The following is a 27,885-nucleotide window of genomic DNA, read 5'->3' on the forward strand; positions in this document are numbered from 1 at the left end:
TCAACTTGCGGTCCAGAGGCCGCTTCTCCCGGTTTGCTTCCGGAGGCTAGCTCCGGCTTCTCTCTTCTCCCCGAGCACCTCCCGTCTAGTGTCTCAATCTCTTCCTTTTCCTTCTTTATGTAAAGTAAAGAAGTTCAGTTCCTCCTAGCATTTATCTCCCCAAAGGACCCCTCCAGTACCAGATTCTCCCTCCCTTTGAAGTCAGCAGAGAACGGTCAGTAACAGATCATTTTTTTGTCTCGCGTACATAAATTCTCAGATCTACTTCCGAACTTTCAGTTCTGTTCCGGTGATGTATGTAGCTTTGTGAAAAAACCATGACATCCCCAAAGACTGGGAACAGAAACGAGTCAGAGGCCAAAAGGGAATTCTCACCGACCCACTCCCTCGGCGCAGGCGTAGAGGGGCCGCTAAGGCCCACGCACTCAGGTAAGTCCCACCTACCGGAAGCCGTGCGCCGGAAGAGGCGTAGGCAGGAAGTGGGCGGATGCGCTTTTCTCGGATTGGTCGTAGGCTCCTTTCGCCCCGCCCCGCTCGCTCCTCGGCGGCCTAGGAGTTGAAGTGTCAAGCCCGCGAGTAGGTCATGGCGCTCTCTGCGCGGCTCTGGCGTTCTCTCCCGTCCGGACGTGGCATCGCCTCGGGACTTCGGCTTTCGACAGGTGCTGCTGGCAGCCGCGGGACGTGCGGGCCTTGGCGACTCGGCGGCTCTGAGGTAACTGACCCGCCGTCCTCGCTCCCGCTTTCCGCTCCGCTAGCGGCCCCGCGCCGCCTTAGGGAAAGTGGTGAACTGAGGAAGGAACTCGGGCCGGGCGTCCCCGGAGACTCCCGCGACCGACAGGTCCTCTTTCTTTACCTGTCTGAGTCCCCCCACTTGCTCTCCCCGAAACGCTGTCCGTCCTGTGTGAAAACAGCAGGAGCGGGGAGAACCTCGGCCGCTGTGCAAGTCCCCTTTCGGCGATGCCCGTTACGGTAACAACACCTGAGGCTGTCAGTCTACCGGACTGAAACGTTTGTGGTGGGATTTGGAAAATTCCTGCGACTCAGAAGCAGAGATTTGGTACTATTGAGGTCTTTTTATTATTATTATTACTGTTATTATTATTTATTTGAGTTGCTCGTTTTGCCTGCATAATGTTAAGGAAGGATGCTGAGATAGATGTTGGATTGTAGTACCAGTTTTGGCATTTGTGTTACACTGTTCTGGGCTTTCGTTTATTTCTGAAACAGGAGTGGAGAGCGAGCCTGGGCATTGGGGCATACGGTATATGTCATTTGAACTAGATGTTTCATTATGTTATACTCTAAAATGCACATTTTTGACTGCTATGTTCAGAGTTACTGGGTAGGGGTGGGCGGTAATGAAAGACAGTAAGGTTTGCCCCTTTTGCTCCCAAGAGCTTATAGGAAGATGTGGTGATGTTGGATGATGTACGCAGAAGGGTGGGAGGAAACTGGTTAGTTCCAGTTTTCAAATTACAGCATCGGTGAATTTAAAACTCTATTTTAGTGATGTGATCATACTTTAGGTAATAATAGCTAACATTTATTGAAGTCTTGCTATATAGCCAGTTATTGTGTTAAGTATTGCCTCCTTTAATCTTCATTTCCACCCTATGAAGTCAGAACTGTCACTTTAACCATTTTTTAAAAGAGGAAACTAAAATAAGATTAAGTAATGTGTCTAAGTCTCACAGTTAGAAAGATGTTGAATTTGATGGCAGATAGATTATCTCCAGAGCCTATGCGCTGCACACAGCCACTGTGCTTCAAAACTGAAAACTAGAGAAGCAAGATAGAAAGGGTAAGACAAAAGTCAAGAACGGGAGGGACTAAAGAAACATGACAACTAAATGCAATACATAATCAGGATTCAATCCTGAGTGGGAGAGAAAATAGTTGGTATAAAAGACAGCATTGGGACAATAAGCAAAATTTGTATATTAAATAATAGTATTCTGTCAATTTCCTTCACTTCTGCATATTCAGTTTCTTCCAGGGTAGTCAGTAAGTTCAGACTACATTTAAGGAGACGGGATTACACAAGGGAGTAAATATCAGAAGGCAGGGACCTACAGGGGCCGATTTATTTTTAATTAATTAATTTATTTATTGAGATGTAATTGACATATAGCTTTAATTTCAGGTGTACAAAATAATGATTCGATACTTACATATATTGTAAATAGTCACTACAGTAAATTTAGTTAACATCCATCTCTACACAGTTATTTTTTTCTTCTGATGAGAACTTTTATGATTTATTCTCTTAGCAACTTTCAAATATATAATGCGATATTAACTATAGTAACCACACTGTACATTAAATTCCCAGGACTTATTTTTAAAAGTTGGCAGTTTGTATCGTTGACTGCCTTTTCCCATTTCACCCATCTCTGCCCCTGCTTCTGGTAACCACCAGTCTATCTGTTTTCTGTATTTATGAGTTTGGATTTTTTTTTTTTTTTTTTTTTTAGATTCCACATATAAGTGAAATCATATGGTACTTGTCTTTCTTGTCTGACTTATTTCACTTTAGCATAATGCCCTCAAGGTCCATCCATGGCAAAATTTCATTCTTTTTTATGGCTGAATAATATTCCATTGTATAGATATACCATATTTATTTATCCATTCATCTATGGACATTTACTTGTAGGTTGCTTTCATTTCTTGGCTATTGTAAATAATGCTACAATGAACATGAGGATGCATATATCTTTTTGAGTTAAGTGTTTTCATTTCCTTTGGATAAATATTCAGAAGTGAAATTGCTGGATCATATGACAGTTCTATTTTTAATGTTTTGGGGAACCTCCATACTGTTTTCCATAGAGGGTGCACCAATTTATATTCCCACCAACAGTGCATGTGGGTTCCCTTTTCTCCACGTTCTTGCCAACACTTGTTATTTCTTTTCTTTTTGATAACAGTCATGCTGACAGGAGTGAGGTGATATCTCATTGTGGTTTTGTTTTGCATTTCCCTGATGATTAGTGATGTTGAGCATCTTTTCATGTACCTGTTGGCCATTGTGTATCTTTGGAAAAAGGTCTCTTTAGATCGTCTGCCCATTTTTTAAATCAAATTGTTTGTTTTTTGTCTATTGAGTTGTATGAGTTTTTTTAAATATATTTTGGATACTAATCCCTTATTGCATATATGATTTGCAAGTGTTTTCTCCCATTTGGTAGGTTGCCTTTTAATTTTGTTGATGGTTTCCTTTGCTGTGCAGAAGCTTTTTAGTTTCATAAGTCCCACTGCTTTATTTCTGCTTCTTTTGCCTTTGCTTTTGTATTCAAATCCAAAAAAATCAGTGCCGAGACTGAAGTCAAGGAGCTTATCACCTGTATTTTCTTATAGGAGTTTTATGGTTTCAGGTCTTAATGTTCAAGTCTTTAATCCAATTTGAGTTAATTTTGTGTATGGTGTAATTTAGTGGTTCAGTTTCATTCTTTTGCATGTATCTGTTCAGTTTTCCTAACGCCATATGTTGAAGAGACTGTCCTTTCCCCATTGTATTGATATATTCTTGGCTCCTTAGTCATAAATAAATTGATCAAATATGTGTGGGTTTATTTCTGGGCTCTCTATTTTGTTCCATTAATCTATGTGTCTGTTTTTATGCCAATACCTTACTGTTTTGATTACCATAGCCTTGTACTATATAGTTTGAAGTCAGGGACTGTGATGCCTCCAACTTCTTTCTTTCTCAAGATTGCTTTGACTATTCAGGGACTTTTATGGTTCCATACAAATTTTAGGATTATTTGTTCTATTTGTGTGAAAAACACCCTTGGAATTTTGATAGGGATTGCATTGAATCTGCACATTGCTTTGTATAGTATAAACATTTTAACAATATTCTTCTAATTCATGAGCATGGATTTGTGTCCTCCTCAATTTCTTTCATCAATGTATTACAGTTTTCAGTGTACAGATTTTTAAATTTAACCTCCTTGGTTAAATTTATTCTTATATATTCTTGTTGATGGAATTGTAAATGGGATTGTTTTCTTAAAATTCTTTCTGATCTTTTGTTATTAGTATATGAAAACACAACAGGTTTGTGTATATTGATTTTATATCTTACAACTTGCCTGAGTATGTCTTTAGTTCTAACAGTTTTTTGGTGGAGTCTTTAGGGTTTTCTATATATAATATCCTGTCATGTGCAAATAGTGACAATTTTACTTCTTTCAGATTTAGAAGCCTTTTATTTCTCTTTCTTGCCCAATTGCTCTGGCTGGGACTTCCAACACTATGTTGAATAAAAGTGGCGAGGGTTGGCATCCTTGTTTTGTCTCATCTTAGAGGAAAAGCTTTCAGCTTTACACTGTTGGGTATAACGTTAGCTGTGGGTTTGTCATACATGGCCTTTATTATGTTGATGCATGTTCCTTCTATTCCCACCTTGTTGAGAATTTTATCATAAATAGAGGTTGAATTTTGTCAAATGCTTTTTCTGCACCAGTTGAGGTGGTTACTGATTTGGGGCCTTCATTTTGTTAGTGTGGTGTATCACATTGATTGTAGGTGGCTGTTGAACCATCCTTGCTTTCCTGGAATAAATCCCACTTGATCATGGCATGTGAGCCTTTTACTGTATTGTTGACTCTCTCCTTTGTTTTTTGACATTTTAATTAATAATGTGTCTTATGAGTCTCTTTGGATTAATCTTATTTCTAATTCCCTGGGTTTCCTGGATCTGAATGAATGTTTTTTTTTTCTCCAGGTTAAGGAAGTATTCAGCAATTAATTCTTCAAATAAGCCTTGTGCCCTTTTCTTCCTTTCTTTCTTCTCCTTCTAGAATCCCATAATACAAATGTTGGTCAGCTCGATGTCACATAAGTTCCTTAAGCTATTTCCCTCTTTTTCATCCTTTATACTTTTTGCTGCTCTGATTGGGTGAGTTCCATTGCCCTGTCTTTCAATTCATTGATCCTTTCTTCTACTTCATCTCATCTGCTGTTGAACCTCTCTTGTATTTTTTCAATTCAGTTATTGTATTCTTCAGCTGTGTGACTTCTGTTTGGCATTTTCTTATATTTTCTCTTTGTTAAAATTCTTACTTTGTTCATTTTTCCTCTGAGCTCAGTGAGCATCTTTATTACTGTTATTTTGAACTCTTTATTAGGTAAATTACTTTTCTCTGTTTCATTAAGGTCATTTTCCAAGCTTTTATCTTGCTTTCTTTTGGAGCATATTTTTCTCTTTCTTCATTTTCCTTGACTTCCTGTGTTGATTTCTATGCACTGGATGAAACAGCCCCATTTCCCAGGCCTGAAGGAGTGGCTTATGTAGCAGATGAACCTTCTTGTTCAACCCTTCCCTAGCTCTTGGTGTCATCAAGTCATTGTGATTGTTCAAGCAGCCTACTTTATTCTTAGTGGCTCCCAGTAATGGAGGGTACGCCAAGATTTGTCAGTGTCCCAAAGGGTGGTATTTTAGTAAGCACGTAGATTCAGGCTGATTGGAAGCCAGACCTCTGGCACCAGCTTTTAAAGTACAAACACCCCATCTTGCTTTTCTGGTAAATGCAAATAAACTGAGAAAATTAAATGTTAAAAATGTGACTATGTCAAATTTATTGACTAGTTTGCTGTTGCCTTGTTTCAAATCCCTTTGGGTTCATATCTTGTATACTCATGCTCAAGAAGATAATAAAGCACTGAGCACATTGGAATGTGTCGGATTCCTGATTCCTCATTCCTACTCTGGATACTTAGGAGAAGTCAAAATGTGAACCCGGAGTGGGTTGTGTTTGTTTTCTTAACCTGCACAATCAGAAGAATCAAGTTGTCATTTACCGTGAAAGGAAAAACTGAGGGAAACAGTAGCTGTTTTGGCTGATAAACTTGAGGTTCCTGTTGTACTTCATGTGGAGATAAGTGTTGATTAGGCAGCTGGATTTAGGGTTCTAAAGTTTAGAGGAGACACTGGGCTCGTTACATTTGCATGTTTCTGGCATGTTGATGGTAACAAGTCATGAAATGAAATGAGATCACCAAAATGATACAAATAGAGAAAACAAGGTCTGGGACTAAGCCCAGGACACACCGGAACAGTGAGGTATTAGAGATGAGGATCCAACAAAAGGAACAGGTGTTGAAACGAGGAAATTCAAGAGTGTAGTATTTCAAAAGCCAAGTGAAAATGTTTCAAGAGTGAGAGGACGCAGCAAGTGCTGGGAAAGGGGCTGGATGGATTACAGAGAGGCTTGAGGAGATTGGGGGTTGCTGGATGTGTTCGTTATCTCGATTGTGCTGATGGTGATGGCTTTATGGGTTTGTACGTATGTCTTAAATTATACCCATTACGTATGGGCAGTTTATTGTATGTTATTTACCTCAGTAAAGCTGCTTTAAAAAAATTAAACATCCAATCATGATTTTTTTTTTTTAAAAAAGGAGAGAGTGATCAGCTATCAAATGCTGTTGAAAGGTCGAGTAAGATGGGAATTCAGAATGACCATAGGAAATAGCAGTGCCCTTGGTTACTTAGTAACACCAGGATCCTCAGTGGAGCTGTGGGGATAAAAGTGTGAGAGAGAGAATGGGAAGAGGAAGTGGGGATAGAGTAAACACAAGTTTGTAAAAGAGTTTTGCTGAAAAGAGAAGTTGGAAAATGAGTCTGAAGGGGTTAAGGGGAAGCTTTGTTTTTTGCTTTTAAGAAGGGAAAGAACACAGATCACAAAAAGTAAAGCTTATTTTTATACTGATGGGAATGAATCAACAGAAATTGAAAAAAAAAAAAAACCGCTACGTGACAGAGAAAAATTGTTGTGGGAGAAGGGAAGTGAGACCCATATATTCCTCTTTTGCCATTGGTCTTGAGAATTCTGAAAAATTAATTTCTAAATCTCTTTGGATATACTCTTTATTCGTTATTTATTGAAAAACTGAGTTTTGTGGATCACTTTTGAAGATATCTTTACTTAAAGCTGTGTACAGTTTTTATGTGTAGAAATTAACCATATTTGATATTTTCATCTTGTCTATTTTTTTGTGTTTTTCATCTTGTTTATTCTTAAAATTGGTGTGTGTATGTTGGTGTCTCATAGTTTATTTCATACCATTTTGATATCCGTGCCTCCTCAAATAAAATGTAGATCTTCCAATCCAGCACTACCTGCATGACTGATTCTTAGATTTAGCTAACACCCTTAACCACTCATATGAATCCTAACAGAACATGCACTCCATTTAAAGTAATAACGTGAAATCGTTTTACTGAAGCATTTGATGAAGTAAATTCTGAACTTCCAGTATTCTTGGGATTGGTTGCTTTGGGGGTGGGAGAAAAGTGACGTAATTTAAACTTGGTGTAGTAGTTGCTTCACATTTTCTGTTTAATTAATTCATAATTGTTTCCATAGGTGATGGGAAAACCAGGGGCTTTCAGAAGAAGCCTTTTATTCTCAGCCTTGTCTTATTTGGGATTTGAAACTTACCAGGTCATCTCTCGGGCTGCCGTAGTTCATGCCACAGCCAAAGGTAAGTCTAAGCTAAATATCTGAACGCTTAGTGATTTATGTTTGTTCTTTTTTGTTAATAACTTAGTTATTTTTGAATAGACATTAAAATTACTATCGTTATAGGCTAGATTATTTTCTACTTTTCTCTACTTGTCAGTCTGATATATATTCTTCTAGTAATTAGAGCTCCTTCAGTGAGAAATACCCTATTAACACTTTATAGTTATATAGGACCCTTGGGCTAAGAGTGTTTGTTACATTTTTAAAGGGTCCAGGGATTATGGGGCAGGGAAGAATATACCATAGAGACCATATCTGGCCAGCAAAGCCTAAGATATTTACTCTATGGATCCCTTATAGGAAAAGTTGCCAATCCGTACTTTATAAAGCTACAATGATTCTTTTCTTTCCTTATTGCTAAGGTGTTACACTAGCTTTAGAATTATTTAAAGCTACCATTCTGAACTTATTGAAGAAGAGATAGTAGTTATAGGATTACATATCAAGCATTTGAATAAACTAGAATTCATAAAGTTTGGAAAAGGAAATCGGGTGCAATGACCTAGCCGTCTAGCTTTTTTTATTTAACATTCAGGTGCTGGATGTTACTTATTTTTTGCAATGCCTGAGAGACTGCATCAAAGACTTGTTTGGTACTTCTGGTACTAGTACTTGCCTGGTATATGTATACAGTTGTCATGTGGTCTAGAAGTATGTATGACGTCATATGTGTTTATTATTATAGAAATTCTGATTCTTTTTATCCAGTACATGCTAATTCTTTCATTTTAGTTGGCTTATGCTTATGTTCATATACAGACTATTCAAAAGAAGTCACAACTTCCTCTGCAACGTAAAAATAAAAGTATGTACATACAAAAATAACTCTAAAAGTTAGTTCCAATCTAGCACTAAATAAAACTTTGAAAAAAAATAACATTTTAACATTCCAAGCTGTAACATATTCTGAAAACTAAATTCGTTGTTTTTATTTCAAATTTTAATGAAAACTGCCTTATGTTTTTTAATCCTTTCTCTATTTTCAAGCATAACTTGAACACTTAAAACATTAATGCGAAGAACAGAATGTGGATATTCATTTAGCTTTTTTTGATTTTCTTTAGCTTTGTTTTCTTAAACATTACCTTATTTTATAATTAGTTTGTTGGCATATTGTTCATATAATTTGTGACATTAGGCCACAGCCCTTGAAAAAAAAACATCAATTATTGGTAAACTATAGAAACCATTTTTTTCTAACTTATGAAAATATAACTTCATTGGTGGTCCTTACAAGTTTTATTGTCATCTGTCCCCCTTCTCTGCTATTTTTCATTTTTTTAGGAATTGGTCTTCAACTAATTACACTCATCAAAACTTCTGCTTAATTATCTTTAGATCTGCTTCGTGATCATTGAAGCCAATTAAAAATATTTTTTCTTCTACATTTACTGAGATTAAATCATTAAAAGTGAGACTGTTTTAGAAATTAATCCAAGGGCATGTATATATTTTGGATTGTAGGACTCATTTTTTTAAATGATTATGTCTATATTTACCATAACATACCTACTTGTCAGCAGTAATTGAAGCAGTCCAGGAGAAAAATTTTTATTATTTCCTTAAAAGAGGCAAAATTCAAAGTCCCTCAAGATATGCTAATGCGTTCACAGTGCCTGTGTGTGAAAGTTCACTTGTAAAATGCTTAACAGCTGGTTCCAAGTGGCTCAGCTCACATGCTCTTCACAGAGTCACTACCGTTGCCTTTTCATGTTCTTCTATTGATTCTCTGTACGAGGACCCTGCAGAGCGGGTCAGTGCCCCCTCAGCACACGGATCCCTTTGTACTGCCCGGGGCACTTTGGGAGGCTCCGAGCGCTCCCAGTACCACCGAGTATTAGGGTGTGAAAAAAGTCTTGCCTTAAAGTTTATGATGTTGCTGTACTTACAGCCTTATAGTGTCTAGAAAAATCTTAGCGTATCTAGGAAATCTAAGTACTTACTTTCTGCTTTATAAGTGCTCCCTGGAGGAACTTCAGAAATAGAGCTGTTTGCTTGCCCAGGGTGGAGAATTTCATTCCTCTCACTTGGCTAAGAGTACACTTAGCAAGGAAACTAGAAAATCAAAGTTTACCAACTTATATATGCACTATGTCACATCACTGACCGTGTTTTTCCATTGACCTTTTCACTGTACGGCTGTAGGTTGAATTAGTATCTCCATTCGTCTTGGGATATTTATTCACTTCTTAAGTTGAAAACTAATTTACTTTGAAAGTTTAGCCCATTTTATAGACTATGGTCTCTTGATGTCAGTAACAGCTCATTTTCAAATATTTTCAGGAAAAGTGCAGAGCATTAAACAAGTAAAACCAGTTGATTTGCAGGTGTGTGAGTGGTCTGCCTGCTCCCGGTCTAGTGCCTGTGAGTCTGCAGTATCAGAGGCAGTGCACTTTTCCTTATAAATTGCACACTAAGTGATTTCAGAAACTTCTGGTCAGAATCAGGAAAAAACATCTATCTGTCTGTCTATTTATATATCTATATCTGTATATATCTATATGTATATATCTACATATAGATATATACATATATAGATTTAAAGCCTGGATACTATAGCTTGTGCTGTTGTACTGTATGATAAAGTAATTGGAGATCAGTGATTTAAGAAGTTATAAAAGAATAATACAAAAATGATTTAAAGTATGTTAAATTTTTCAGTAGATTTCTCCATTTTTAATTACATGGGTGATGAGATGTAGAGTTCCTAGATCATGTTAAGGACAGTGGTCTCTGTCAGTCTCCTCAGGGAGTTGGAGAAAAATCAACAAATAGAATTAAATGTAATTTTGCTATTACACATATGCGTATCATACACGTGTCATGTGCACGTTCAGATGCACCGTATCAGCTGTGTTTAGTCTGATAAGCGAGCCCCACTGGATTGAAATCAAGGTGAGGGCAGGGCTGTGTCCCTGTGGAGGCTTCAGGATGAATGTTTCCTGGTGTCTCAGCTTTCAGAGGCCGTCCCTTTTCTCCATGCTTGCAGCCAGCAGTCACTTCGCTCTGACCTTGGGCCCACTGTCACACCTCTTCCCCATTGGGGACTCCTGTGCTTATATTGGCCCCACCTTTTGGCTAATCTAAGGTAATTTTCTTCTTTGATGTCAGCTGATTAGCACCTTAATTCCATCCACAAATGTAATGTCCCTTTGCCATGCAAGCTGTACGTTTTCACAGCTTCCAGGGGTTAGGATGTTTGGGGCCATTGTTCTGCCTAGCACAAATATCCGCTAAGAATGCTGAGACTACTACTTACTCTTTTTAAGAGTCTTTGAGTTGTTATAACCCGAATCTGGAGAATCGGCCACTGATAAATATCAAGAATAAAAGGGAAGCAAACTTTAAAAAATTAACCAGCTGTGGGAATATTATTAAACTCTAGCACCTAACCAGTTTGAAATAGGATTAAAGAGTGGAAAAAAAAATCTTTATTTAATTTTAGGGTTTCTTTGCTATTGTCATTTAATTTTTCTTAAACTAGTATGATTACATCATGATGTTAACTTAATAAAAAACACTTCACATGGTTGTGTCAGATTCATGAGGTGTTTTTTTGTTGCTGATCTAGATTTTAATTTTTCAAAAACTCAAAAAAATGTTTTAACCTCAAATGCACTATGATTAATTAAAACATACCAAGGTACATAATAAACTTCACTGAACACATTGGAATATTGGCTTATATGTAGGGCTGAGTAATACAGCTCCCTTACAGGAGGCAACATTAAATGTGTGTATGCCTTAGTGATAATTGAAATAGTCCAAAATTCAGACAACTGTTTTCTTCAGTAACTAGTCAACTTTTTTAGAGCATTACACTGTCTATAAGTTTTGTGTGCTTTGGAGTAATGTCTAAACTAGTTAATGACTTGGTCGGAGCATAGTGCCAATTACTCAAGTTTTAGATTCTCTGTGTAGTTACATCATCTAAATTTTCGATGACAGATTTGACTCTTTCCGTGATATCTGTACGAGTTAAGTCATGAAGAGAATCTAATAATACTATGGTTCAGTCCGTGCAAATTAATAATTTTCAGTGGGTATCATACCATTTCCTATGATGGATGGTAATTAAAAATAGCACTCACAGCAAAGAGGGGAAAGGTAACACAAACTCTTCAGAGGAAATTCCTTTCTTCATTTTAAAAAATGTATCGCGTTTAGTACCAGAATCAGTTTTCTAATTTTTTATTCTCCATAGTTTAAGTAAATCACTTACTGTGATAGTGTCACACTTATTTCTACAACACATCTGCATATTGCAGAATTTCTGATCTCTTTATAGAGGATTTCTGTATCTACTTTCTTTTGCTTATATATGAAAGTATTTGTGTTTCTTAGAATTATTGTCGTCTGGCTTGGGAAGACCTACCTTACTGTGTTCTTCTTTCTTTTATAGTCTCGGGAGTTGAGGAAGTCCTTGCACAAGCAGACTACCTGTACGAAAGTGGAGAAACAGAAAAACTTTATCAGTTGCTGACCCAGTACAAGGAAAGGTAAGTGATATATGATGGGACTGGGTTTGCAGTTTCCTCAAAATTTTTGTGTTATTTGGCACTTAAAATGATTCTTGATGCTTGAAATTTTTATGCTTTAAAAAAGTTTTTATTTCAAAGTAATATTTCTTAAGAGTTGAATTGATAGTATGCTGTTTTTTTCTTACATTAAGTGACTTAAAAATGTTGCATGTATGCCATGATATAGAAAAGGCTTTTCTGCTTACTCTAGTAGAATGCTGAAATACTTTCTCCATTTTGTTATTTTGCTTTGGATAATACAAGGTCGTCGTTGAATATGTTTATTGCATCTATATTGTATATTTCTCATTTTGTTTAAATTAAATTTTTATTGGTATAAGATTTATATTACTTAGGATGATTTTATGCCACCATTGAATGTATCCATGGATCACGTTAAAAACAGTCTTTTAGAGAAACTAAAAATACCTTTTTTGTTTTAATAGATCACAGGTTTAGTCCAGAGAATCACTGTGTGTGTGTGTGGGGGGGAGGGCGGGGAGAGGATACAGGGGGAAAGAGATCCAGTCCCAGAAATTAAGTCAAATAAGGCTAAACGGCATTGCCAGGTCACTGATCAACCTTGTCTCCAAAACTGAAAATACTGAGTCATTTTCTGCTCCATTTCTGAGATTCCCCAAACAAGTGTTTTCCCCAAGATCTGTCAGTTTTACTTCCTAAGTATCTGTCAGGCCCATTTTTCCTGCTCCATTCGCCCTTCAGTAACTTAAGGTGGCTGGCTAGTTTGGCATTTTATACTCACTGCAGTAACTACCTGAAAAGTAAGTTATAAGGTAGTTACTCCATATTCGTTGAATTATAGATATGCTATTGCTACTTTTAGTTTAAAAATTTTGTATGAATTGTTTTTGTTAAGAAGTATATAATATTGTAAGGCTTAAAGGCAGACATTTAATAAAAAGGAATTTAAGGTTTGTTTTTAAAATATTTGTAACTCTTAATTTTATTAAACATTTCTTATTTTATATAATTATATGTAAGTGGCAGTTCTTCAAGGAGTCCAGTGCCCTTCCTTGAAACATGCTGTGTATCAGGGCATGGGTGACGCGGTCAAGCACAGGGTGTATTTTGAGGTTACATTACTATACCCAATCATTCATTAACAAGTACTTATCATATACCTGTTGTGTGCCAGGTCCTGTATTTGGGGCTAGGGCCACAGAGCTTTGTTTTTCTTAACATGATCCTGTCTGTTTATGTATTTTGTGATACTTTCTGAATCAGTTTGTAAGTTTTCTGAAGCACAGTTGCAATGAAGTCAAGCCTCAAGTTATATGTTGAATTTTCTAAGGTGAGTGTTTAGAGAATTCAAATACAAAGATATTTTCTAAGGAAGTTGCATTTTAGATAATACAGGTAAGTTATATTTATGTATGAGGTTTGATATTTTGTAGGAAATTTTGGCAAATAAAGTTGTGTGAAAGAAAACAACAAATTTAATATTATGAATAATGGCATCTGATATCGTGTTGCTTGCTGTGTCCTCACTGACCTGAAAGACCAGATGTATTCACTAGTCATGTGGCCCTGAGCAGTTTGTAAATGCAAGTTAAATGGTTGTTTTATATCTATTTCACATTAGTGAAGATGCAGAGTTACTGTGGCGTTTGGCACGGGCATCACGTGATGTAGCTCAGCTTAGCGGAACCTCCGCGGAGGAGAAAAAGCTCCTGGTGTATGAAGCCTTAGCGTATGCAAAGAGAGCCCTAGAGAAAAATGAATCAAGCTTTGCAGCTCATAAGGTGAGGTGCCGAAAGTACCAGAACCGTTGCCCTGTGCCGAGGGGGCACTGGTCTGTTATCCCTGTTTACATAGAAAAGGAATTAGTCCTCTTCTCAAGTCGGGAAGAGATTTATTTTCAGATCGTTTTTTCAAAAAGAAGTTTTTTCCCTTGCGTTCTTGAACATTTATTCTAATTTCATTAGTGTGTTTGATAAATTACTTTTGTGAATGCTTGGTTTTGAACAAATGTGTTAGTAGTTTCATGAATTACCTATATTCTTCTTTGAATGTTTGGTAAAATTCACCGGTGACGCCATCTGGTCCACAACTTTTGTTTGTGGGTGGGGGGAGGGAGGTTTGATTACTGATTTGACTTCCTCAGTTATATGTCCAGATTTTGTTTCTTCCTAATTCAATCTTGCATGATTGTATGTTTCTAGGAATTTATCCATTTCTTCCAATTTGTTAGCACATAATTGTTCATAGTATTTCCTTATAATCCTTTGTATGTCTGTGGTGTCAGTTGTCACTTCTGTTTCATTTCTGATTTTATTTTTTTTAGGCTCTCTTTTTCCTGATGAGTCTGGCTAACTGTTTATCAATTTTGTTTATCTTTTCAAAGAACCAGCTGTTGGTTCATTGATCCTTTCTATTTTTCTAAACTGTTTCATTTTTTCATTCTGATTTTTATTTCCTTCCTTCTACTTCCTTTGGGCTTTGTTCTTCTTTTCCTAGTTCCTTTAGGTGTAACATTGGACTCTTTATTTGAGATTTTTCTTGTTTCTTGAGGTAGGATTGCTTTGAATTTCCCTCATGTAACTATTTTGCCTGTGTCCCATAGATTTTGCGTTATATTTTCTTTTGTCTCTTGGTATTTTTTTATTTGTTCCTTGATCTCGTTAACCCATTCATTGTTTAGTAACATGTTATTTAGCTGCCATGTGTTTGTGTGTTTTTCAGTTTTCTTTTTGAAATTGATTTCTAGTTTCATACCATTGGGATCAGAGAAAATTTGTGATATCATTTCAGTCTTAAGTTTATTGAGACTTGTTTTGTGGCCGAACTGAATGGAAAATGTTCTGTGTCTATGTGGAAAATGTTCTATGTCTATGGTGGAAAATGTTCCACGTGTATTTGAAAAGAATAGGTATTCTGCTGCTTTGGGGTGAAAGGCTCTAAAAATACCAATTAAGTCCATCTGGTCTAATGTGTCATTTAAGGCAACTGTTTCTTTGTTGATTTTATGTCTGGATGCTCTACCCATTGATGTCAGTGGGGTGTTAATATCCCCTACTAGGTCTGTATTACTGTCGATCTCTCTCTTTATGTCCATCAATATCTGCTTTATTTATTTAGCTCCTCCTATGTTGGGAGCGTAAATGTTTACAAGAGTTATATCCTTTTGCTGAAATGATCCCTTTATCATTATGAAATGCCCTTCTTTGTCTCTTGTTACAGCCTTTGTTTTAAAATCTATTTTGTCTGATATAAGTATTGCTACCTCAGCTTTTTTTTCATTTCCATTTGCATGAAATATTTTTTCCATCCCTTTACTTTGTCTGCGTGTGTCTTTCAATCTGAAGTGGGTCTCTTGTAGGCAGCATATGTACAGGTCTTATTTTTTATCTATTCAGTCACCCTATGTCTTGATTGGAGCGTTTAATTCATTTACATTTAAAGTAATTATTGATAGGTATGTAGTTATTGCCATTTTATTAATTGTTTTATGATTACTTTTGTAGTTTTTCTTTGCTTTCTTATTTTCTTGCTCTCTTGTGTGTTCATGACTTTTTCTAGTGTTGTGTTTGGATTCTTTTCTCTTTCTTGTATGTCTTACAGATTTCTGGTCTGTGGTTACTATGTGCTTCATGTATACCAAGCTATGTTGATAACAGTCAATTTTAGGTTGATGGTTGCTTAAGTTCAACCACATTCTAAAATCACTACAAATTTTACTCACCTTTGTTTGTTTATTGTCATTTTAAAAACTCTTTTGTGTGCATGTATGTGTGGTTGTCCCTTAATCTATTGTTGTAATCACACAGGATCTTCCTGCTTTTGTCTTTTAACCTTTGTACTAGTTTTTGTACTAGTTTTATAGTTGGTTGACCCACTGTTTGCCTCACTAACACTTGTTACTGTAGTGATCCTAGTTGGTGTGAAGGGATATCTCATCCTAGTTTTGATTTATATTTTCCTAATTACTAATGATGTTGAGCATCTTTTCATGTGCTTATTGGACATTTGTGTATCTTCTTTAGGAAAATGTCTATTCTGATTTTTAAACTTGGTTGTCTTTTTATTGTTTAGTTGTAAGAGCATATTTTCTAGATATCAGTCCCTCATTAGATATGATTTGCAAGTCTTTCCTCCCATTCTGTCTTTTTACTTTCTTGACAGTGCTGTTTAATGCACAAGTTTTGATTTTGATGAAGTTCAATGTATTTTTCTTTGATTGCTTCTATTTTTGATGTCACATCTGAAAAACTTGCCCAATCCAAGCTTATGCAGATTTTCATCTATGCTTCTTTGTCAGAATTTTATATTTTTTAGCTCGTACATTTAAGTCTTTGCTCCGCTTGGAGTTATCTTTTATATTTGGTATGGTAGGAGTCCAGAGTAATTCTTTTTGCATATAAATATCCAGTTTCCTAACGCCATTTGTTGAAAAGACTGTTCTTTCTCCATTGAATGGTCTTGGCATCCTTGACAAAACTCAGTTGAACGTAAATGTATGGGTTTATCTTTGAACTCTCAATTCTATTCCATTGGTTTTTGTGTATCCTATGCCAGTACTACAATGTCTTAGTTACTATAGCTTTTTAGTAAGTTTTGAAATAAGCAAGTGGGAGTCCTCCAGTTTTGTTTTTTTTCAAGATTGCTTTGACTATTCTAAGTCCCTTGAATTTCCATACAAATTTTAGGATCAGCTTGTAAATTTCTGCAAAGGAGCCAGTTGCGTTTTTGAGAAAGATTATATTGAATCTGTAGATCAATTAGGGGAATGTTACTATCATAACAGCATCATGTCTTCTCGTCCATGAACATGGCTTATCTTTTCATTTATTTAGATCTTTTTTTCATTCAATAGTGTTTTATAATATTCTTTGGTTAAATTTATTCCTAACTATTTTATTTTATTTGATGCTATTATAATTGGAATTGTTTTCTTAATTTCATTTTCAGATTGTTCATTGCTAGTGTATAGTAATGCAACTGATTTTTGCATGTTGATTTTTATATCCTGTAGCTTTGCTAAAGTCATTGATTCTATTAGGGTTTTTGTTTTTGTTTTTGTTTTTTTGGTAGATTCTTTAGGGTTTTCAATATAAGATCATGTCATCTATAAATAGAGATAGCATTACTCTTTTCCTTTCTGATCTGGGCACCTTTTATTATTGACCTTGCCCAATTTCCCTGGCTAGAAGGTCTAGCACAATGTTGCAGGGGCAGGAGTGGATATTCTTGATTTGTTCCTGGTCGTGTGGAGTAGCTCTTAGGCTCGCTTCATTTTTTCTTGTCTCTCAGGTATCACTGTCACCTGATAGTATCTTGAGATTCTTTATTTCTTATATTTTGTCTGTTGTTTTTTTTCCTGTGTTTCAGGCAAGACGGTAAATCTAGTATCTGTTTCCCCTTCTTAGCTAGAATATCTATTTAAAAGTTTCTTTAAAAATAATGTAAATTCAGTATAGACAATAGGCATTTTGGAAATTGAAAAAAAGAATACAGATATGGAAATAAAAATCACCCACAATCACACCTCCTACCATCAGCTCTTGCTAGTGTGATCATTAATTAATTGGTCACGAAATGCCAGTCTCATCCAGGGAGAATGTTCAGGATTCATCCGAAAACTTTGTTTGTTGTGTATATATATGGTGATTCAGTGCATAAGAGGAGGTGATTTTATCCAGGGCCCTGAGATATGGAAGAAGATCAGGGCATCAAGTTTGAGACCGTCTGTGACCCCTTTGGTCATCTGCATTTGAGCAACTGGGTGTCTGCCAATGAAGATTAAATTAGTATAGTCTACAGAGGGGTGTGTGTGTGTGTGTGTGTGTGTGTGTGTGTGTGTGTGTGATTTAAAGTATACTTTTTTATTTTTAATAAAATTGCAGGATACAAAATATTTTGGTGGAAAATAGATTTAAACAGAAGTTTAAGTGTTAAAGTCTTTGTGGTTATAATTATTAAAATCCCACAGACATAAGCTCAAACAAAAGAAGGGTGTTTATTATAAGAAACATATTTCACAGAACCCAAAGGCAGGGTCCATTGAAGCCTCAGTTGCTTTGAGGCTCTCGTCTCTCCTCTTTGCTGTCAGCTGCACGTCCTTTCACCACAGACCATTGTTCTCCTAAGTCTAGTGACTTTCCACAGCACCTGGCTTATGGAGCTTCGATGTTTTGGATTCCGTGCTTAGGGAAGAAACTCCGAAGAGCTCATTCTGGTTCTGTTGTCCAAGTGTGACTATGGGGACTAGGTCACAGCTGACAAATCTGGCCGTTGTTACCTTAACAATGCAGATGTAGGAGAAGAGGTAGCTCCCAGAAAAGATGAGAAAATAAAATGATGGTCATTCAGTTGCAGATTTTTCTAAATGTATATTCAGACTGTCGACATGTATTGTTACCCCCATATTGCATTGATTTCTTAGAGATTCACTACTCTGTGTTGTACTGTAGTTCTCCAAAGATACGTCCTAGCCTATCCTTGAGTTCCTTGGGGGCCAAGACCACTTTTCTTTGTACATTCCAGCATATTTAATACAGTGTTTATGCTCAAAAACTTTTTGTTGAATGAGAATGACTACTGAGGAATACTCAGTTTTGCCTTGTATTGAATGGAATATTATTAAGTGCTATTCTTCTGATACCTTTTCCTTCTATTTTTAGTGGTATGCAATCTGTATTAGTGATGTTGGAGATTATGAAGGCATCAAGGCTAAAATCGCAAATGCCTACGTCATCAAGGAGCATTTTGAGGTACTGATGAACTTAAAAGTCGTAGTTTTCTGAGTAGATTTGTTTCACTTACCTGAAGCCGATCGCAAACCACCTAAAAAACGTAGTGACAGTTTGTTTCTCCCGGTTGGGTGGGCTGACTGCACTGTGGCGCTTCTGTCGTGCTTGGTGTCTCTGGGTCCATGGAGAGCGAGCGCTGCGTTCCCCGGGACCCTCGGCTGGGACAGGAAAGGGCAAGGTGGCCTCTGACCCGTAACCATTTCTCCACGTTTCTTGTCATCATTACTCGTCAAACCCAGTTCTTTGCAGCAGTTTTGCTGGCTTCCAAGAGCAAGCGTTGCGAGGGGAACATTCCAGTGTGCAGGCAGCACACTCAGTAATATCTTGCAGACGCAACCAAGTCGGGCCAGGAGCAGAGTCTGGGAGGGGACGATCCGAGGCCCTCGCTGCTGGGGGGGCGGCCACCCTCCCGTCTGACAGTGGGCTCACCACTCCCCCAGCGACAGTGCTGGTTACGAGCAGGACCTGTGTGTTTGTACGTTTTCATATTTTCCCTCAAGTTAATTTATGTAGTTAGAGTAAGCCCGCCCTGAGCTGCCAGGAATGCTGCAGGACTTTGCATATTTCCTGATGTGCGTGCACTCTACTGCATTGTCCTCAAAGTGCACACAGATGCCACTGAAGGCCCAGCCTGTTTCCTTCTTATAATTCTGCACCGCCTCAGAAATGCAAAGGAAGAGGAAGTGATGAAACCGTAGGGCTAGTGCTCGCGTGCTGGCTGATGAAACCGTTTGTGAATTCTGGGGTATAGTCTCAGGGCCCAGTGTATTTAATGCCCAGTGAAAAAGAGCTGTGGGCTGGGAGGCAGGGGATGTAGGTCCTCATTCAGGCATCAGCAGTGTGTGTACACGTGTGTATTTCAGTTGAGTAATATACAGTCTTCACGTTTACGACCTTTGAACTCAGAGCGCGTTCTGGAATCAGTGGTATTTGGTCGTTGACAGCACCTTCTGGTCATTGGCAGCACTTTCCTTTCTTAGTGGCTCGTAAAATAATGACGTGTCATAACTTTTATGGCATCTTACACTCAATGAAATACAGTATTTTGCTCCATGGCGTTAGATAAATCTTCTACATTACTCTGTGTCTTGAGATGTAAAAATACACGACAAGTAACTTCCAAAGTGAATAATGAAAAATTGCAGAAAATGTATTAACGTATACTTTAAAGAAACAATGAAGGCTACAGGTTATATTTGGGGAAAAAACAATGTTTTATATAAGCTTTCAAATATATATGTGTTAAGTATATTTAAAAATGACCATTTTTTATCATTTATACTACTACTTCAAATTCCACTATTATAGCTAATGTCAGAAGGAATTATTCTGGTCGTTTTTGAAGACACTTAAACTAATGGCAGGAAGAATTATGAAAAGCTTTGCTTGAGAATAGCCCCTCCCTCCCATGAGATGGCTGAACTCCCATAGCCCAGGCATCAATTGCACAGGATGAATGGACTTTCTTTTGCACGTAGACTGGTTCTGGATCTGTGCCATTCCTGGTAGAACAGAGGAAATAGTTAAATAATTTCATGTGGTGCTTGAGTTTCTCGTGCACCTGCCAATGGGCAAGGATACACTTTAAATATATTTTACTATAAATCGTACCACTGTATTTATAGTGAACTTGAGATCAGTGCTGGTTCATATTCATGAGTGTAAAGCAAGGTTGAAGTGCCTGGTTCTTAAGAAAAGTAAAACGAGGACGATGCCGGTGACGGACCATAGGACTGTGTTAAGTACCTCTTGTTACTTGCTCATTGCAGTTTCACCACCACCCTCTGCGGGAGCTGTGGTATCTTCTCAGTTCTGTAAAAGCAAACCCAGATATGCCAAAGTCCAAAAGTCAGAAGTCACCGAGCTGTGATTGAACCCTGGTATCTGGCTTCAGAGCCCACACTGGTAACCAGTACAAATATTTGAAAATGTGTCTCACACATTACCAACTGAAAGTGAAAATGTGTGTGTACAGAAAAGCATCAGCTAGGAGGTCTCAGTTTTTAAAAAGGGGTCTTTTATTTTTAATGGAATGTTAATCTGTGAAATTTCCTTACTGTTTAACAAAATAATGGATAAAAGGAGGAGTAATTTCTATAAAGTTATTCTGTGGTTTATGCTTTCTTTACATTAATTCACATCGGACTTTCGTATAGGAAATAGAAACTAGGGAGATTATCAGCATATTTTACATTATACAGAATTTTCTAATAACAAATTCTGTGAATAAGTAGTATTTTTTCTTGGCTGAATATAGATGGGCAAGTTGAGGAAAATCTGCATGCAGGACGAGACTTTCTAAAATGATGTTCTTTTTTCTTTTAGGAAAGAGTACTTTTTACTCATTATCATATAGGACTTGGCAAAAAGAACTTCGTTATTTTTCTTTTAATTTAGAAAGAACAGTGAGCGCTATAGGTTACTATTTTCAGAATTAGTTTCACTGACAAATTTCATGTTTTTTCTCATCAACCTGTTATCAGTTTCTGACCCTAAAAAACAGTAACCTTAGTACAGGTCATTTAATTGTGTATGGAAACAATGTTAACCAGTTACAGAATCAGGAGGGAAAATTGGTATTGAATATCACAGACTTGAAATGCAGCGTTGCAGAATGGTTTTTAAATCATTGCTTCTTCAGCGAACATAGTAAAGTGCTTATTGGTGTTTAAAAAATAAATGATTGATTTTCTCATTTCTTGTTAGAAAGCAATTGAATTGAACCCTAAAGATGCCACCTCAATTCACCTTATGGGTATTTGGTAAGAAAATTTATTTAAATTAAATGTTCAGTGTTATTTAGTATGATCTTACTTTGTAGTATATGGAAAGCAAGATGTAAAATATTTTAAAATATTTACTTAGAAGTCAAGAGTGTTTAAGCCATTAAATTAACTAGTGGTCGGGCATGTACTGTTAGAAAATACTAATAAATTGATTGTGATCGTGTTAAACCTTACTATGCAGATCGTTTAGAAACAGGTACAGTCGTCCTCCTTTATCCATGGGGGACACGTTCCAAGACCCCCAGTGGATGCCTGAAACTGCGGACAGTACCAAGCCCTACGTGTGCTGGTTTGTTCCTATGTAAACTCACCTCTCCACCTAAAGGACACTGCCCGGCTTCTTTCTGGCGTATCTAAATTGCCAGCGTCACTGCTCGTGCGCTTTGGGGCGTTGTGAGGTGGAGTAAGGGTGACCAGACCATAAGCACTGCGCGCGACACCTGACCACTGATGTGATAGACGAGGTGGCTGCTAAGTGACTAATGTGTGGGGAGCCCCTAGTGCAGGGTGCTGGGCACAGGGGCGGTCCCCGTCCTCGCAGGATGGAGCGGGTCATGCTAGATGCATCACGCTGCCTGGAAGGGCGTGCAGTTTAAAATTTAAGAATTGTTTATTTCTGGAATTTTCCATTTCGTAGTTGGACAACGGCAACTGAAACTGCAGGACGTGAAACCATGGCTAAGGGGGGACTACTGTACTAAGACTCACAGGCCTTAAAACTTTTGTTCGTCCTTTAAAATGCCCCGTGTTGGGTGGGAAAGACTCTCCTTGCCCAGGCTGCGTGAAATGGGCTCACGGTCCACTGCAGAGACCTGGCAGGGCCGAGAGGCCGTCTGTCTGTAGTGGGTCCGAGGCGTCCCATCATCTGAGGAGTATGCCAGCTGACACTGGGAGCTTTGTGTTCTCATGTAACCTTTGTCCACCGTACATCGTACTTGGCTGGTGTGGGCGTGCGCCAGGGTGTCACCTGCTTCCTGGTTTAAGAGTCTTTCTTGAGGAAGGTTCGCCACTGTTTTCTTTGGGTGTATAGTCTGCAGAGCTAAATATTCCTTGTAAGAGGCGTAACAGTGTAAACAGTCCTGTATGAAACTCTTTGAAAAGAGGTCTAAAGGAAGGACGCGTGAAATGCACCACCTACTGAGGAAGGGGGACAGCTGAGGGACGGTCACTGAGGCAGAGACCAGGGAGCAAACTTGAGTGAGACACAGTCTCGGCCACACGGTCAGACTACTCCAACGTCCAACACTGTTTCCTGCTCATTTGGAAACTTGTCAGAATCGTCATGTGGTGACCGTTTGCCTCACTCGTAAATATGGGGACTTAAACTTGCCACTGTTTTATGCATATCAGGCTCGCTTGGTAATTTTTCTTGATTCTTTTTTAACTTCTGAGTTGGTTTGTCCCATGTGAAAAAATAGGGCAAATGATCCCCTCTCATTTAGTTATAAGGTGAGAGAGAACCCCTGAGCGTAGCACCTGGCAGAAAAGGAGCCCTCAGTGGTGAAGACTGTGATCATTGCGAGTACGACCGCGGCCTCTTCGTTTCATCCCACGATACACCCTCGGATGCATCAGGAGGCAGCGGCTGGATAACGAATGCAGTGGGAGGACTAGCTTACTAACTACTGGCCAAGCCCAAACTGTTTACATGTCCACTAGATGATTCCTCTTGTATCTGTCTTTAAGGGAACAAAGGGTGCAGTTCAAATGTATGAATGTTCTTTCATTTCCCTGTAGGTGTTATACGTTTGCTGAAATGCCTTGGTATCAGAGGAGGATTGCTAAAATGCTGTTTGCGACCCCTCCCAGCTCCACCTATGAGGAGGTGTGTGCTGTCCTCGTGTCCTTAGTGCCGGTTTCCTAGCTGCGGGGCCGTTTGCAGTGTACACACATCTGGACTGAGCAGTGAGGGCCTAGCACGTTTCTCACAAGGCTTATTAGCACCTCTGTCCACACTGGTGAGTGGGTTTCCTAGGTGAGTGGCTGGCAAGTCAGGTGTGTCGGGTGTGTTATCAGCTAGAGCAGCCCACGGCTAACATCTACGTTCGTTTTCTGTTTGAAATTTATACCAGATAAAAGTCATAAAATAGAACAAGAACTATAGAAGCTGTCATTCAGCATGTTTTAGGTACACGTTCTGCAGAATAACAGCCATTTGCCTGGAAAATAAAGTACATGTTTGTACTGACAACAAAGGAAGAGTAATTGAAGCTTTTTTTTTTTTTAAATGGTATTGAAAAGCTCTATTCTCTCGTATTTTCCAGGCCTTTTGCTTTTCTTGTTAAAAATAAAATTTGAAAGGGATTTCTGGGCAAATATTTTGGGTTTATTCTTCACAACATTTTCAGAGTAAGGAAATCAGTGGAAATAGTTTTCCCAGTACTTGTATCATAATAAGGAGTTTTTTGAGGGTTTTTTTTGGCCTGGAAAGCTGTAGCATAGAATTATACGTAAAGTATATTGGGTATATAATTAAAAAACATTTGGGAAATATTTATTATTAAAAAGAATGCCTTCTAAGAAAAAAGATAGTCAGCTCTGCTATGACAAATTACTTGTTTGGGAAATTGGTTGTCAGTTAATGGATTATAAAAACAGTTTAAGTGGGACAAAAAGAATTAGCAGAATTCCAGCCTCACAGTAACATGTTCCATAGAAATTTCAATAGTAAAGGACTTTGAAAGATTCACCGGCACAACCTGTGTATCACTGAGTTCAGCTTTGGATTCTATCTAGTTTTTCCCTGGAGTCACTGTTAGGATTTCAGAAGAGAAAGGTCAGAAGAGCAGAGGTGCTTGTGGCAACACTGCCCGTGCACCAGTGTGGCTCTGGTCCAAGCTGTGACTGCAGGGGCCACGTGTCCCCTGCTCTGGTGACTAAACAACCTTATGTTCGGGTTTGCTGTTATCGCTCGCTGTTGATGAATTGACCATTATTTTAAGATATTTTAATGTACTTCCTGACTTATATTTAACATAGGAATAGATCATTTGAGAAAATATTTTTTTAATACTGATTCTGTTTTAACCATTTTCATTGTGTTTCGGTTGTGTTTTTTAACAGGCCTTAGGCTACTTTCAAAGGGCAGAGCAAGGTAAAATATTTTTTATTTCAGATACCAATCTAGTTAAAATTGTACGAATATTTATATATATAATAGGAATTTTTAAAAGAAAAATGTTATTTATTCTGATACACTTTTGTACTAGACACTATCAAACAATTTTTAAAGTGTTTATTCAGCAAAGACCACCTGAGTAAGAATTCGGCCCTCCTGAATTTAGAGCTGTGATTCTGGAATGGTCCTTCCTTTGATGTCTTCAAATCCAGCCTTTCTTTTTGAGAGGAGGCTTTGTCAGTTAGCAGCCTCATTCAGGACCACACAGCTAATTAGAGGCATTTCCATGGAACTGTCAGGTTTTAAACCAGGCCAGTTTTGATTCCATTGCAGATATTGTCTACTTTTCCTATTGTCTACTTTTCCTATCACTTGTGCTTAGAAGAAATGGCCAACCTACAAAACTGACACCAGCCCATCCTAACTTGATTCTTTTTAATGTTAGCAGCACCAACTAGAGAAGGCTCAAATACATTTCTATAATCAGAAAATTAAAGACTGTTTTAAATTTGAGAGCCTATTCATATGGACTTGTCCAAATGCTTTCATGATAACATTTTTAAAAAACCATTGTTTTCTAAAGAACTGTCTGAATGTTAACACACTCTGTGATACATTTGTTCTGATTTACTGTTACTGCCTTCCTCTGACATTCTCATCATGGTCGCTTGACATGTCATGAAGATGAATCTAGGAACGTTTCCCCAAAGGGATGTAAAGCCAGGGCGGTAGAGACGTGAGGGTTGGGGTGATAAGAAAAGTGTGGTCTCGCGGTCCTGCGGAGGAAACAGTGCCGTTGGTTCAGTGCAGTCTTCTCCACGTCTTGGCCCGGAGGTCACTGGCTCTGGGCGGTCTTCCCTCCCGGCCCGTCTGGTGGAGGACTTCCTCCTCCTGTGTCTCCATCAAGGGCCTCAGCCTTATCGCTGCATGCAGGAGTATTTGTTTACGGGTCTAAGACCAGGCAAGACGGGACTTCATTGGCTCACAGTTGCATCATTGTTTAGGATGATGCTGGGCAAATTTGCTAAATGAGAAAAAGATGGAGGAATAAATTGACTTCACCCCAAGGAAACCTTAAGTACACCCAATGGCATCTCACCAGTATGTTCAAATTAAAGAAGAGTTTCCGGCTGAGGAGCAAATGGAGTTAAACTACATGCAGGAAGGAGTGCGCTTTGAATATAGAGGGTCCCGCTTGATAGCAGGAAGCTGGGTAAAGAACTAGTGAAGCGCACGGGACCGTCCCAGCCTTTCATTCTCAGGTTTTCTGTTGACATTTCTCCCTCAGCCCAGAGTTCCCCACCTTTGTTAAAATCCTGTTCAGCCTCCAGCGCTGCCCAGAATAACCTCTAAAAGCTAGTTGCTTTTTTCCCTGCTTTCCTTGGTCCCCGTACTTTAGAATTAGTACACCTATCAAAGCATTCTTTTCATTCTTTTTACATTTAGTTGTGCTCAGGTTTCTCTCTCCTTTTCATCATAAATTCCAAGTGTGGCCCGCATTCAGCACACACTGGTCCATCCAGTGTGCGTAGTGTACGTGTCATTTCATTCTCACTCGGCAAGTGTGTGGAGTGCGTGTTAGGTTCCCGGCTCTGCTGTGGGCACGGGGGTGCAGCAGGGTACGAGACGGGCAGCCCAGGCCCTGCCCCGGGGAGCGCACCTGCTGCCCAGCCTCGTCCCAGCTACTAGAGGGGGCACCTGCTTTGGTCAATCGCTACGGAAATGCAGGTGTGCAGTGCAGGGCCCGGCGGAGTGCGTGCTCAGTAAATGCTCATTTTACAGGTGGTGGTGATAGGAATAGTTGGACAGGAGAATCTGTTAGCTTGGACATGTGTACTGACCATACAAATGTATTATTGGAATGTAGACCAAACAATAACAGTACTGTTTCATCTGAGATCAGTTTGTTTTTCCTTCTTGCAAACAGTGGACCCGAACTTCTACAGCAAAAACTTGCTTCTTTTAGGAAAGACTTATTTGAAGCTACACAACAGAAAACTTGCCGCTTTCTGGCTGGTGAAAGCCAGAGACTACCCGGCACACACGGACCAGGACAGACAGGTAAGCGTCTCCACCCAGTGAAGCGGCACACACACCACGAAATGAGCTGGAGCAGGGACTGCTGAGGAATCTGCAGTCTGAATGCTTATTGTTGAGAAGTGTCCACTTCAGACGTGTAACTGCATGGACATTTACACTCCCGCCTGCCTGTCAGCAAACAGGTGCAGTAACAACTACTCCTGACTGACACTCCGCAGACCAAGTACCGTATTTTGCTGTGTATAATGCGTACTTTTTTGCCCAAATTTGTAAAGGAAAAATAAGGATGTGCATTACACATGGGTAGTACTAATTTCATGTCTGTTATATATAAATGTTTTTAATTCTTCTATTTATGCTTATGAGTTAAGTGTAACTCTAGAAATCAATAGTGATATCCGTATGCAAAATAATACCCTGGAATACAATAATCGGTTTTGGTGAACTTATGACGAACGTGCAGACGAAGAGTTGTTGGCCTCCTATGATAAGTAAATATCATAAATTTGTTACCGGTACATAAAATTTCTTGTACCTTGTATCTGTTTTTGTGTTTTGTAATTATTTGTTACATAACATTTCTTGCACCATAATATGTTAAAAAGTAAATGCTAATATTCCTTTATAACACAAAAGATAAGTACCTAAATGTAAACAAATAAAAATTTGAATTGAAAAATTAAAACGAAAGATTTTTTCCCTGGAAGTTTGGGCCAAAAACGTGGGTGCGCATTATACACAGCAAAGTACGTAGTTCTAGAAGGGAGCTGGCAGGGCGGGGCTTGTGCAGTGCTGCTGCAGCTCCCATCTCACCCAGTCCCTGCATAGGACTTTCGCCCTCACACGTGCCGTCCTACTTGGGGGGAAGTCAGAAGCGCAGCCCACTCTGCGAACGTGACCCCACCAGCTGGTCCATGTTGCGCTGCTCCTTCGTAACACGTGTTTTTCCATTTTAGATACAGACAGAAGCCGCTCAGTTGCTTACTGGTTTCAGTGACAAGAACTGAAAATGTTTCAGAGAAGAAAGCACATGAAGTATCTAGGAAACACTGCCTTTTTGTCAAATTATAAGTACATTAAGCATAACTGTTCTGTCTGTTTTCTCAGTTCTTTTCA

The 27,885-nt window shown here is 38.5% G+C and overlaps 1 protein-coding gene across 1 annotated transcript; it reads left to right on the plus strand.

The window, feature by feature from the left end:
- Positions 1-537: 537 nt before the first annotated feature.
- Positions 538-27,836, plus strand: RMDN1 (regulator of microtubule dynamics 1). The gene is made up of 10 exons (XM_033126532.1): positions 538-712; positions 7,377-7,494; positions 11,938-12,034; positions 13,659-13,818; positions 18,697-18,786; positions 21,532-21,587; positions 23,349-23,436; positions 24,675-24,705; positions 26,657-26,790; positions 27,726-27,836. The coding sequence occupies exons 1-10, from the start codon at positions 584-586 to the stop codon at positions 27,774-27,776; spliced, it is 954 nt and encodes a 317-aa protein (XP_032982423.1). The 5' UTR covers positions 538-583; the 3' UTR covers positions 27,777-27,836.
- Positions 27,837-27,885: the final 49 nt, after the last annotated feature.

This window comes from Rhinolophus ferrumequinum, chromosome 14, assembly GCF_004115265.2.
Source record: "Rhinolophus ferrumequinum isolate MPI-CBG mRhiFer1 chromosome 14, mRhiFer1_v1.p, whole genome shotgun sequence".
Classification (NCBI taxonomy): Eukaryota; Metazoa; Chordata; class Mammalia; order Chiroptera; family Rhinolophidae; genus Rhinolophus; species Rhinolophus ferrumequinum.